Source organism: Myotis lucifugus, unplaced genomic scaffold (assembly GCF_000147115.1).
Source record: "Myotis lucifugus unplaced genomic scaffold, Myoluc2.0 scaffold_19, whole genome shotgun sequence".
NCBI lineage: Eukaryota > Metazoa > Chordata > Mammalia > Chiroptera > Vespertilionidae > Myotis > Myotis lucifugus.
Genome location: NW_005871067.1, coordinates 5,316,288 through 5,330,296, shown reverse-complemented (window position 1 = coordinate 5,330,296; position 14,009 = coordinate 5,316,288). Strand labels below are relative to the sequence as shown.

Genomic DNA, 14,009 nt, shown 5'->3' with positions numbered 1-14,009 from the left:
TTAAAGGACTTAGTCAGACTCACTTTCTCTGAGCCCCAGTGCTGGAGCAGCAACTCGAAAGATGCCATATGGGGACATACAGGGAGGGACTGAATTGTCTGACTGCAGGGTAAGTTTTGGAGGTGCAACTTTCTCCCAGATAGAAGTGCCAGCAGAGGTCATTGTTCCTTTTCTGAGCCCTCCCCCCTCAAAATCCCCAGGTGGACACCATATCTGAATCCCATCAACACTAGCTAACACTGTTGGCCTCACCCTGGTGATTTGCTGAGACCCCCGACTCCACCTTCCCATTTGCAGGCCCACCCAAGCCCTTTCCAGTGGCTTTTCCATATTCTGGCTTATGCTTTGGACATTTCTAAAATCTCTCAAACGAGCAGCATCTGGCCTCTGTTTACCTCATACTCCTTGTTAAGTAGCTCCAGGCCTGATACTAGTAGCAGCTAGCCTTGGTTTGCAGTTTGGCCTCTCCTCTAGACACCTCCAAGTAAGCACAACTAGCAGTCAACTACAGATTGTTCTGTAGCTCATGCTGGGTGGCCCTTAGCAGGGCACAGGCGGTGGCTGACCTTGCACCTCTTGGGAGGCCCCAGAACTAGTGCACTCAGTGGACAGCACCAGACCACCCCGGATTTCAACCCAACCAACTCTACAAGCGACACACTCAAGGGGTAGAGGTCACAGGCACCAAAGCCCCACTAAAGCAAGTCCTGCTCTACAGGATCGGCCCCTGCACAGCAGCTTCTCCACTGTAGTGAAAGCCTGTCCTCTCAGCTGGTCTTTGCAGCTGATCGGCCTGGGGGTCAGTCCCTACCAGTGATTTGCCAAAAACAATCAAGACTCAATTACAACAGGACAGTGCACAGAGTGCACTTGGAGTGCCCAGATCAAGTGACGGGAGGCTGCTCCACTGGGCCCTGTAGGACACCTACTACATGAGGCCACTCTACCAAGTCCAGAGATATAGCAGCTCTACCAAAAACATAGAAAGAAACACCGGGCAGCAGCCAAAATGAGGAGACATGTCCCAAATGAAAGAACAGGACAAATCTCCAGAAAAAGAACTAAATGAAATGAAGGCAGTCTACCAGATAGAGTTCAAAACAATGATTATAAGTGTGCTCAAGGAACTTAGCAAGAACTTCAGTAGCATGAAAAGGGACATGGAAATTATAAAAAAAGAACCAGTAAGAAATGAAGAATACAATAATTGAAGTGAAGAAAAAGATTACAGGGAATCAACAGTAGAGTAGATGAAGCAGAGGATCAAATCAGCAATTTGGAAGATAAGGAAGCAGAAAATATGCATTTAGAATTGCAAAAAGGAAGAAGAACCCCAAAAGAAGATAGTGTAAGGACCCTCTGGGACAACTTCAAGCATACCAACAGTTCATCATGGTGGTGCCAGAAGGAGAAGAGAGAGCAAGGAATTAAAAATTTGTTTGAAAAAATAATGATGGAAAACTTTCCTAACCTGGTGAAGGAAATAGACATACAAGTCCAGGAAGCGCAAAGAGTCCCAAACAAGATAAACCCAAAGAGGCCCACACAAAGACATTATAATTAAAATGCCAAAGATTAAAGACAAAGAATTCTAAAAGCAGAAAGAGACAAGCTGTTAGTTATCTACAAGGGAACTCCCTTATTACTGTCATCTGATTTCTCAACAGAAACTTTGCAGGCCAGAAGAGATTGGCACAAAATATTCAAAGTGATGAAAAGCAAGGACCTACAACCAAGATTACTCGACCCAGCAAAGCTGTCATTTAGAATAGAACAGATAAAGAACTTCTCAGACAAGAACAATCTAAAGGAGTTCATTACCACCAAAGCAGTATTACAAGAAACATTAAAGGGTCTTCTTTAAGAAGAAGAAGGAAAAAAAACCCACAAAACATCAAAAATATGAATAATAAAATGGCAGTAAATGCATATCTGTCAACAATTACTTTAAAATGCAAATGGGCCCTAGCCAGTTTGGTTCAGTGGCTAGAGTGTTGGCCTGTGGGCTCAAGGGTCCTGGGTTCAATTCTGGTCAAGGGCACATGCCCGGGTTGTGGGCTTGATCCCCAGGAGGGGGTGTGCAGGAGGTAGCCAATCAATGATTCTCTCTCATCACTGATGTTTCTATCTCTCTCTCTCCCTTCCTCTCTGAAATCAATAAAAATATATTTTTTAAAAAATGCAAATGGAATAGCCCAGCCCGAGTGGCTCAGTGGTTGAACATTGACCTATGAACCAGAAGGTCATGGTTCAATTCTCAGTCAAGGCACATGCCCAGTTTGTAGGCTCAATACCTGATAAGGGGTGGGGAGCGGGGGGCAGGAGGCAGCAGATCAATGATTCTCTCTCTGATCTTTGATGTTTCTATTTCTCTCACTTCCTCTCTAAAATCAATAAATAAATGTATTTTAAAAATACAACGGGTTAAATGCTCCAATCAAAAGATATTCGGTACCTGAAATGGATAATAAAATAAGACCCTTACTTATGCTGTCTGCAAGAGACTCACTTCAGATCATAAGGCACACACAGTCTGAAAGTAAAGGTATGAAAAAAGATATTTCATGACAATGGAAACAAAACAAAATAAAGAAGCTGTGGGCCCTAGCCGGTTTGGCTCAGTGGATAGAGTGTTGGCCTGCAGACCGAAAGGTCCCAGGTTCGATTCCTGTCAGGGTCACATGACCGGGTTGCAAGCTCGATCCCCAGTAGGGGGTGTGCAGGGGGCAGCTGATCAATGATTCTCTCTGATCATTGATGTTTCTCTCTCTCTCTCTCTCCCTTCCTTTCTGAAGTCAATAAAAACATATTTAAAAATAAATAAATAATTTAAAAAGCATAAAACTAGACTTTCAGCTCTTAGCACTGCTTCTGGGTTCTACAAGAAGACAAATGGTTGGCACCATATACCTATTTAGTGCTTATATAAGAGTTGCTTTTACTTTAATCATCAATTTTGCTGTTTAGCCAGCAACTCAATTCATTTTTTTATCGGATCATATATAATTATGTGCTTATAGGGATAAATAACCTCGTTACAGTGACAATAGACAAAAAATGTGACTTGCCTACTATTGAAGAAATTTGATCCAGAGAAGAGTGACTAACACTAAAGTCTGAAAAAATGTTATTTATTTTGTAAAAGAGCAGCTTACTCTATAGGCAAGTACATGGATAAGCTATTCTTTACTGTGTGTCCAGAGACAGGAGCCACAGAAGACAGTCCAGGTGGATCTGCAGTCTGAGCAGTGAGGATAATTGCTAACCTTAAGTTGAACTGCAGGGATGTAGTGAAGTCTCTCCTGATGCTAAAGTTAAGGATGCAGCTGTCTGCAATCATTCAATAGCTGAGCTCCGTGCTAGGTAGCATCTTGTGAAGGTGTTCAATTTTTAACAAACTTAAAGTGTTTTAGTTACCTACTGCCTATAATGAATGCCCACAAACCTAGCAGCTTCAGACAACACACATTCATTACCATAGTTCCTGTTGTCATGAGCTCATTTTTTTTTAAAGGGTTGTCATCTGCAGTCTTAAGGAAGCCTTTGCTTCCTTGCAGGCATTTGTCGTGAGCATTCAGTTCTGTACCAAGGACCTAGAGCTTGAGACCCAGGCAGAATCAGAACACAGGCACTCTGGCCAGGCTCATGTCAGGTGGAGCAGGCTGGACTCGGAAGATGAACAGCAGGAGCACCTGTCAGTGCCACTGAGAACTGTGGTACAGCAGTTGGGCCTCAGTCCTGGCTTTATTTCTTCTTAATATAGGCAGAATAGTGGCTGCTGCCTGTGATGGTTGAGAATCCCCAGCTAAAGTTCCTAGAACTGTTGCTGTGAGTCTTCCCTACATCCTTTCAACAGCCTTAGAAAGGTGTGGATAAGATGACTCTTCAGATTATGTCCAAGTTAACAGTAAGGGAAAACCCTGAGAACCTTTCTCTTTTAAAATGCTTTCTTGATGCTTCAGAGGAAGAAAGTCAGTGATATCCCTTATTTACTGCTTACAAAAATCATTATTATTACAGTTTAGTAATATTAAAATATTTATTTCTTATCTTGTTATATTAGTAGCTTTATATCTTAGCCCACAGAACCATTTAATAAATCTTGTTTTCAGAAATATAAAATCAAGTTTTAACCAATAACTCAATTGTTTCTGGTTTTATAGGTTTATAAAAACATGGACTGATACTTTCAGTATTATTTGCAAGAAAATTATCAATGGGATGAAATAATTGAAGTATAACAGAAGATATATTTTTTCAAAAAAGGAAGCCTTTGTACAGATTCCTGGATCCACAGAAGCGCTACTGCAGAGCAGGAAGATGCCTTAATCTTAAGTCCAGCATTGACTTAAAGCTGCAAAAGTGACTTGATTTTACTTTGCAAATAACACTTATTGTTATGAAATGCTATAATATGTCGGATCACATGTTAACATGGCATATGTATTTTTTTTTTGATACCTGAGTTACATTATCAGAGTTGTTTCTTGGTGTCTATATGAATTTTCACTCCAGAAACAGAAGCTAACAAATTCTCTTAAGTAAAGAACATCTAGGACAGTATGGTGGCTGAAACTGAATAATAATATCCAAATTACTGTTGCTTGTACTATGTAGGGAAAAGGAAATGACTGCTTTCTAAAAATTGGGTGTTTGATCATTTATAAATACTGTTTTATACTTTTCAACATTTTTAATAAAGATTTTTTATTGTTGGCTATACAGTAACACTCAGAAGGATTAAGATATCTAAATATAATGATTTACAACATGGAGCACATTTGTATAATTCATTGAAGGTTTAGTTCTAAGCATTAATACAACAATGTTGTATAGTGTTGTGCCCAAGGCTTAAAGGAAACTTGGCAGTATAAAAAAGATTTTTGTTTCTCTCTGATTTATAATTACTTTAAAAAAATTTTTATTAGTATACATACAGGAGAACACAAAGGCACTCAGAAATATTGGACAAAGGCAGGCCCCACAACCCAGGCCCTGACCAGGAATCAAACCGTGACCTCCTGATTCATAGGTTGACACTCAACCACTGAGCCACACCAGTCAGGCAACCTGAGTAGTCATTTAAAACTTCCAGTCTCTGAAAGATGGATTCCACTCATAAATTCAAAATACTAAATCTGACTGAACAGCAACATCTTTCTACCTAGACACATACCCTCTTTTCCTTTTGAAATCCAGTCTAAGGGACAAGAAATGTTGCATCTATGCAATATATATAAAACCCTAAGTGACCAGTCGCTACGACTCACACTGACCACCAGGGGGCAGACACTCAATGCAGGAGCTGCCCCCTGGTGGTCAGTGTGCTCTCACAGCGGGAGTGCCGCTCACCTGACTGACAGGCATCAGACGCCAGGCTCACGGCAGGTGCAGTGGGGCCAGGATGAGTGGGAGCAGCGTGGTCCCTGGCCCAGGTGGGGCTCCTCCCCGGCCGCTTTGCGCACTACTTCATCCCTCAGGGGATGTCAGACTGCCGGGTTCGGCCCAAAACCAGCAGTCCGACATCCCCGAGGGGTCCCGTATTGCCAGCGGGCACAGGCCACGTTGAGGGACCCCTCCGCCTCCAGTTAATTATAAATAAAAATTCAATATCTTACAAAGGAGAAACAATGTAAAAATGTCAATCCTTATTTATACTAGTCAGTCAAATATACACACACAAACCAAAATAATTGATTGCTTCCAGTAGTGGATAGAGATAAATGTTTTTTTAAAATATATTTTTATTGATTTTAGAGGGGGAAAGAGATAGAAACATCAGTGATGAGAGAGAATTATTGATTGGCTGCCTCCTGCACCCCACACTGGGGATGGAGCCCACAACCCGGGCATGTGCCCTGACCGAGAATCAAACTGTGACCTCCTAGTTCATAGGTTGACGCTCCATCACTGAGCCACGCCAGCAGAGCTAAATGTTAACCAGAATCTATAATTATCTAGGATTATAGTTTTCTTATCTGTAACATAGGATTGAGAGGACAAGGTGATACGAATGACTTGGACTGGATGACCTCTAACATTCTTTGATTTCTGATTTTGCAAAATCACCTTACTTTTCATTCATCCAACAAATACTTCTGGAGTACCTTCTATACATCAAACAGTATACTAGGGATAGCTCTATACTTTTCTAATGTCATATACATTTTATTTTTTTTCCACATAAGTTTTATAATAAACTATTCCAGGTTTACAATTGATAGGATTTGCCTAATTCCATTGACTAAATAGTAATATTGGGTTTTAAAAGGAAGTTTCCACTTTGAACTGAAGGAATATGGTAGCTTTAAAAATATAATATGGATTCTTCCACCTTTTTTCACCTCTGTAGTCTTGATAATCTTTATTCTAAAAAACTTTTAAGTATGAGAGTTAAATGAGTGATACCAGTTACCAACCAAAATCATTATTTTGGCAGTTTCCATATGATAAAGAAATAGTCAATGTTTTAAACTTAATACTTTCAGAAATGATCTGGCACTGTTCATGAGTATTTCTACATCTAGATCAGGATTGTATGCATCTGATTAACAAGTGAGGAAACAATTTACCCCCTTAGTGTATTCAGGCACTTTTGTGGTGGTGTAATCTTTTAAGTTCTGTTATTCAATATCATCTTTAATAGTGTAGTAAATACCTTTTCAGAAATTTTCAATGAAAGCCTTTTAATTACCTTTGGTTTAATTAATGGCCAACATTTTACCACATTCTGAATAATATTTGGCTGAGTTTATTCATACACATTCACTACTCTTCAGTAAGGGCCTACTGGTGTAGTGTGGGAATCAGGGACCAGCTGCCTCTTTGGTATTTCAACTGGTATTGGTTAGTGCTGTCACTCTTTGGGGAGAAAGGTCAAAATGAAGCCCTGTGAAAATTTATTAGTACTGTCTTTGGTCCTTCAAACACTTGAACAAATGTGATGACATTTAAGGATATTAAGTTGAATTTCAGGTATTGCCATTGCCATTAAAAAAAAAAAGTAGACAGGAGACTTGATTTTACCTGGTACAAACTTACATTCAGTCCCTGAGGTATCTGACCAGTATCACTTTGCCAAACCAAAGAGTAGCTGCAGCAGAGTAGTTATTAATCAGGGACACGTTTACAGAGTTTAGTTTCATCTTTACATATGGCTGATTTTTTAAATATTTTTACATATTTAATGGTTCTGATTCAATGTGTCATAAGTTAATTTGACTAAGATTAGTTTAAATCAGATAGGCAATTTTTATTTGAATTTTATTTCCAATAGAATACAGATTTTTACTTTGTTTACAGAGTGTTTAAATTCAAGATTATCAGACATGTCAGATTTCCATTCAGTAAACTTTAAAGCAATAAATGTATATTAAGGGCTTGGTGTATATTAAGGGATTTGCATAGCTTATGTTTTGTTCTAGGAATAGCATTGTTATCAATGGAAAATACTTTTAATCTATTACTACGAAATTAAGTATATTTTTGCATTTCAGCCAAAATAAAGACCAGATGTAATATGTAAGATACCGGTAATAATAAGTCAACAGGGGTTTCATATAATTAGAACTATGTTTTACAATTTAAATTTAAAATGCAATATAGATTCAGAAAGGTCCATATTTTTCTAACAAGTTCACTTTGTATTATTTTGTTGGTTTACATAAGGAAGCAAGGATTTGTATTTATATTAAAAGCTTGAGAAAGCTATTAGTCAAGTTTATTGTATTTGTACATGATTGCAGATGAGTGCATGCCCATTTAAAAGAAAAGATGGACACTATTTTAAAGTGATCTTTAATGTTTTTATTTAAACAGATTTGAAATACAGTTTATTTTGGTTGTCTTTACTTACCGAGTCCCTCCCATAAGTCTTGTATTTGTTTTTCATAAATATAACCCTGGACCATGACTTAATGTTAATTTTTTGCTTTGTCTTTTGAATAGCCTAACTACATTAACATGAAGGCTGAACATTTTAAACTTTTTTCAAAAATCATAACTTACTTTTTTATATAAAAATAAAGTTCTGTGTTTGAACAGTTTGTTGTTGTTATAAAGTGGTATTTGCCAAATGAAAGAATAACTATTATTTTGGTCATAAATCTGGTCAAATATTGTTTAGTTAGAGAAAGAAATTTGGCTAATAATTTGGAGTAACTACATCTAAGACATTTAATATTTGAATGTAACAATATTATAGTTTACCTAAGCCAGAGGTATAGATTGCTTTATTCAAAAAGATTTTAACTTAGTTTTTACTGAACATAATTTTCAATTCAGAAGTAACTTTTGGATCATAAGTACTTGCGAAACACTAGAAGTTGTTGAATTGTGGTTTTCAAAATGCTGAATAATAAATTTTATTTTATGTAGAATTTTTCTGTGGCATATGTGTTCCAATTCCCCTCCAACGGGACAGGTTAATAAGTTGAGGCTGCTGAATGAAGCAAGAAGGATCTGAGACAGAGCTGATTCCCAGGAACTGGCAGAAGCTGTAATCGGACAACCAAGGGGTCTGGTCACTACTTGAGCCAATTAAGCAGAGATAGGGTTGAATTGTTATAGAATTTACCAGGCGACCGAAAAATACGCAGGAGTACGAGAGGCACAGGAAAAACCCATTTATTTTCAGATGTTTCTCATGTACTAGTACAGGACTCCGGGTAGGCTGTTTCTCTCCAAATCCTGAGCAAACCAATATGGAGGAAGCTTTCCCTTTATACCCTTTGGTTTCTTTGTCCCCCAAATATGGATCATACTTCTGGACCTTTCGCAGGCTTTGCAAAAAGCCCCATGTGCTGGGATGGGGGCAGTGAGACCACATCTCAAGGCCTGGCCTGGCGCTAGCACTGATAACTTCATCTGGGGGTTGTGTATTGTTCATGGTTTATGGCCTCTAAAATGGGAATAGTACTTTAGGTAAACAGGTCTTGCAGGACCAGATAATTAAAGAAGGGGCAGTGACTAGACCAGTGATGGCGAACCTTTTGAGCTCGGCGTGTCAGCATTTTGAAAAACCCTAGCTTAACTCTGGTGCCGTGTCACATATAGAAATTTTTTGATATTTGCAACCATAGTAAAACAAAGACATATTTTTGATATTTATTTTATATATTTAAATGCCGTTTAACAAAGAAAAATCAACCAAAAAAATGAGTTCACGTGTCACCTCTGACACGCGTGTCATAGGTTCGCCATCACTGGACTAGACTATAGGCTAACAAGAATGTGCATTAGGTTACTGGCACAGATTCAGATTGCTAGCCCCCCTAAAATGTCTCATTTTCCCCATCAGAATCATATATGAATATTTATTCCGTTAATGCTGGCAATATGGGAGAACAGGTCATCCACAAAAATCTGCTCTGCCTTCTCCCCATAAGCCAGCTGCTTATATTGGGTAGAAGGACAAAGATTATGTGAGAAAGTAAGAATTATAGGCATAGGAAAGTAGGCACAGTATAATCATTACAGGTTACTGGTAATGTGGGCTGTGTGGGGGTTGCAGGGGGTGGGTGCCTTTGGGCACCTCTAAGATTACAGGCAATAGGGGCTGGGGATTGCGAAGGGCAGGTGCCTCCAGGACTAGATTGTTTCAGCCACGAGGTTGTAAATCTTTCCATAATGATAGGCAGTTCTCGGGAAAGGAGGATGGACTGCATTCTGATGTTAGCTCCCATGTCCCCAGGCATATAAGTCTCAGCCAGGTTAGAATGCACTTTCTCTAATTAGAACAGAACCATCACAGTTAACAGAGCATTATTAATATTTTTTTATAATTGTAGCTAGTCCCTAATATTCTATTTCTGCCCCTAACAAGGCCAGTAGATATGAAGCAACCTTTGGGAAGAGGTATGCTAATTCAGCCCTGTTTGGAGTAGGAAGGATTAACAACTAGATGGCCAAATTTTGACTCTTTAAAGAATAGAACTAATGATATCACTTTGGCCTTACTTTTCTCCTTTCTCATAAGCTAGCTTTTTGGAACCACTCTGGGAAAATTGAGTGATGTTGGCCTCTTGTACTTGTTTTACTTGCCCCCAGACTAGAGGGATGAGAACTAACATGTTCCTTCTGTGTAACAGCTTTTTGTAGGTGCGGTTAACAACCCTATATTACTGTCATGGTCTTTAATGCTTCAGTGCCTTCCGTCTGGTACAGAGGTTTTACTCCTTAATTCAGGGCATCTTGTTTTTCCACCAAGAATGGCTCTTTCCCACCTTTCCCCACGCAATGTAATTCTTTTTATCCAGGCTTTCGAACTCCAGCAGCATTCTTCCATAACTCTCCATGGCCTCCACACAGACTAACATTTCTGGCTGCCTATCTAGTACTAATTTCATTTAGCCATATATTGGTTTTAAATACTTGCAACCCAACTCACTAGATTATAAATTTTTTTTTCACTAGAGAAAATTTATTTGAGCAAGCAAAGAGAAAGTACACTCAAAGAGAAATTTGGAGCAGGTGGGTCAAAGAGCTGCCTAGATTATAAATTCTTGAGGACTTTTTCTTTGTAACTTATTACCCACAAAATGAACACTGACGTTCAGAAAATAATTGAAGTGGTTAATTTAATGTCCATTAGATTTGTTAACTGTTGTGCTGCCTACGTTGCAGAGGACACCAGAGCCAATAAAATTATCTCAATCTTGAAAAATACTGAACTATCACATATTTTAGTGGAAGTATAAATTTATGGTGCAATATCTTTGGAGAACAACTTGATAATATCAGGTTTTCAAATGCCCATATTCTTTGACCTATCAGGTTCTACTTTTAGGAGTTTTATTGATTTACTTATGCATTATGAACAATAATTATAAGGATATTTGTTACAGTTCTGTTTGCATATGCAAAATATCTGAAAGGAGACACTGAACTATTAATTGGATTGCCTCCAGAGGAAAATGAGGGGTAATAGATTACAGTTCACTGTGTGCCCCTTTATGCTATTTCATTTTCATACCATGTGCATATATTACTTGTAAAAAAAGAAAAATGGTCCCTTAAATGGTCTATAGATCAGTGGGGGGAAAAATTATTTGACATGATGCTGGATCAGTGTGCTATACATTTGGGGAAAGGTAAAGATGCTTCTGTTTGCCTCTGGCAACACATTCCAGATGGCTCATGGACTTTATCAGAAAATGAAAGCGGGAAGGTACTACAGGAAAAGATGGGTAAAGACTTTTATAATGGGATAGGAAAGGTATTCCTAGGCAAACATACTGCTGGTGATCATAAAAACAGATGTGAGGCCCTGGTGGGTTGCTCAGTGGTTAGAGCATTGGCCCACGTATCGAAGGGTTTGGGTTCAATTCCTGGTCAAGGGCATACTAGTATACCTGGATTGCAGGTTTCATCCCAGCCTGGGTTGGGGTCTGTGCAGGAGACAACAAATTGATATTCTTTCTCATGTCGATGTTTTTCTCTCTCCCCTCCATCCATCCCCTCCACACTCTTTAAACATCAATGGAAAAAATATCCTCGGGTGAGGATTAATAAAAATAAAAAAATAGGATTGATTGGTTACAGCATGGATAAAGATGCTCAGCTTCATTATTTTGCCTAAGATAGGCAATCACCAGTGTTGCCGAGGATATGAGCAAAGAATTATTTCTGGTGGGGAGTATAAAATGGCTTAACTGTGAAAAAAAAGAAGTAATATGACAATATGTGTCCAAGTTTCACCACATAATCTCTCTACTGACAACCCCACTTTTAAAAATTCATATAGAGATGTGTATAATCCTATATAATAAAGAGGTAATATGCAAAATGACCATCACTCCAACACACAAGATGGCCGCCCCCATGTGGACACAAGATGGCCAGCAGGGGAGGGCAGTTGGGGGTGATCAGGCCTGCAGGGGAGGGCAGTTGGGGGCGACCAGGCTGGCAGGGGAGCAGTTAGGCGTTGATCAGGCTGGCAGGGGTGGTTAGGGGGTGATCAGGCCGGCAGGCAGAAGCGGTTAGGGGCAATCAAGTAGGCAGGTGAGTGGTTGGGAGCCAGCAGTCCTGGATTGTGAGAGGGGTCCCAGATTGGAGAGGGTGCAGGCTGGGCTGAGGGACACACACACACACACACACACACACACACACACACACCCTGTGCACGAATTTCATGCACCAGGCTTCTCGTGTGTGAGATAATAGAAAATATATGTATTGGTCCCTGACCCCAGTTCCTGGCACAGCTCCTAAAACCCTTGTAATTTTCTAAGTAAGAGCACTAGAAGCTTATTTTGTTCCAATGAGGTGACTGAGTGGGCTCCTGGATGGGGACTGGTCATCAGAAAGACTAGAAAAAGCTTGGAACTTCCAGACCTATCCCTCCTACTCCAGAGGGGGAAGAAGGGCTGGAAATGAGTCACTTACCCACATGAGGAAGATTCCATAAAATCCCAATCATAGGAGGTTTGGAGAACTTGCAGGCTGGCACCCTAACTCAATGGGGACTAAATCTGTGCTTGGGACCCGCCCAGACCTCACCCTATGCATCTCTTCATCTGGCTGATCATCTTTGTCCTTTATCATATCCTTTAATGAACTGCTGGCGTGTTTCCCTGAGTTCTGAGCTGCTCGAGCAAATTGATCCAAACTGAGGAGGGGGTTATGGAAACCTTTTATTTGTAGCCAAGATGAACAGCAGTTGTGGGTAACTTGGGGACCTATTACTTGCAAGGGGCAACTGAAGCAGGGTGGGGAACAGTTTTGTGGGAGTAAGTCTATGTCCAGGTAGATAGTGTCAGAATTAAATTCTTTGCAGCTGGTGTTGCAAAGAATTGCTTGGTGGGGAAAAAAAACCCTCCATATTTGGTGACCTTAAGTAAAGTGTTTCATGTGTAGTAAAGGAGACACACTGGAGAGAAACACAGAACTGGGTTCTTCCCCATGTAGAAAGAAAAAAAATCTTACCTACAAGTGAGGCTAGTATTTGAGAGGCTTTTTAAAAAACAGTAAATATTGATGAACATTGGCACCTTGGCCAGTGTGTGCAATGGTTGGGAGCTTCGGCCTGCACACAAAAGGGTCTCGGGTTTGATTCCTGGTCAAGAGTACATACCTCAGTTGGGGGTTCACTCCCCACCCCCAGTAAGAACATGTGTGGGAGATAACCAATCGATGTCTCTCCCTCACATCAGTTTTTCTCTCTCTCCCTCTCCCTCCCTCCCTCCCTCCACTCTCTGAAAAGCAATGGAAAAAAATATCCTTGGGTGAGGATTAACAACAAAAAAGGAAATTGGCTAAATTGTTACTGTGTTGATACAATGAAACCATTTAAAGATTCTATATATATATATATTTAAAATATACTTTATTGATTTTTTACAGAGAGGAAGGGAGAGGAAATAGTTAGAAACATCGATGAGAGAAACATCAATCAGCTGCCTCCTGCACACCTCCTACTGGGGATGTGCCCGCAACCAACGTACATGCCCTTGACCGGAATTGAACCTGGGACCCTTCAGTCCCCAGGCTGACGCTCTAGCCACTGAGCTAAACCGGTTAGGGCAAGATTCTATATTTTTATATTCATAAAATTGAAATAACTCCATGGGGAAGATCTTAGACATTAAGTGAGCCCTAACTGATTTGGCTCAGTGGTTATAGTGTTGATCCCTCAGACTGAAGGGTTGAGGGTTCAATTCTTATCAGGGGCATGTCCTTGGTTGCAGGTTCCCTGGCTCCCATCAATGGATTTATCTCTCACATTGATGATTCTCTGTCTCTCCCCTTCCCTTCCTCTAAAAATCAATGGAAAAAATATTATTGGGTGAGGTTTAACAAAAAAAAAATTAAGGGAAAAAAATTGCAGAAATCTATATACATAGTATGTTCCCCCTGAGGGTTTTAAAAGTCCATGGTCCATTTTGTGTCCCTGTGGGGACTCATTTTTAGTTTGTTTCCAGTGTGTGTGGGGGGGGGGGGGGGGGGGAGTGGCAGAAGGCAGTGAAATATTTCTCTTCTGTGCATTTTGAAAATTTCTTATTAAACACATA

At 39.9% G+C, this 14,009-nt stretch overlaps 1 protein-coding gene across 11 annotated transcripts in view; it reads left to right on the top strand.

Annotated features, from left to right (window-relative positions):
• ZDHHC20 (zinc finger DHHC-type containing 20) overlaps positions 1-14,009 on the top strand; it is a 95,984-nt gene that overhangs the window by 78,958 nt on the left and 3,017 nt on the right. For 5 of the 11 annotated variants that reach the window (XM_014452922.2, XM_023751206.1, XM_023751205.1 and 2 more), the window contains one exon: positions 4,164-8,378. The exons of the other annotated variants lie outside the window; for them this stretch is intronic. In XM_014452922.2, the coding sequence (XP_014308408.1) occupies positions 4,164-4,171 (8 nt within the window). In that variant the 3' untranslated portion in view covers positions 4,172-8,378. Of the gene's footprint in view, positions 1-4,163; positions 8,379-14,009 lie in introns of those variants that run through there. 11 annotated transcript variants of the gene reach the window in all.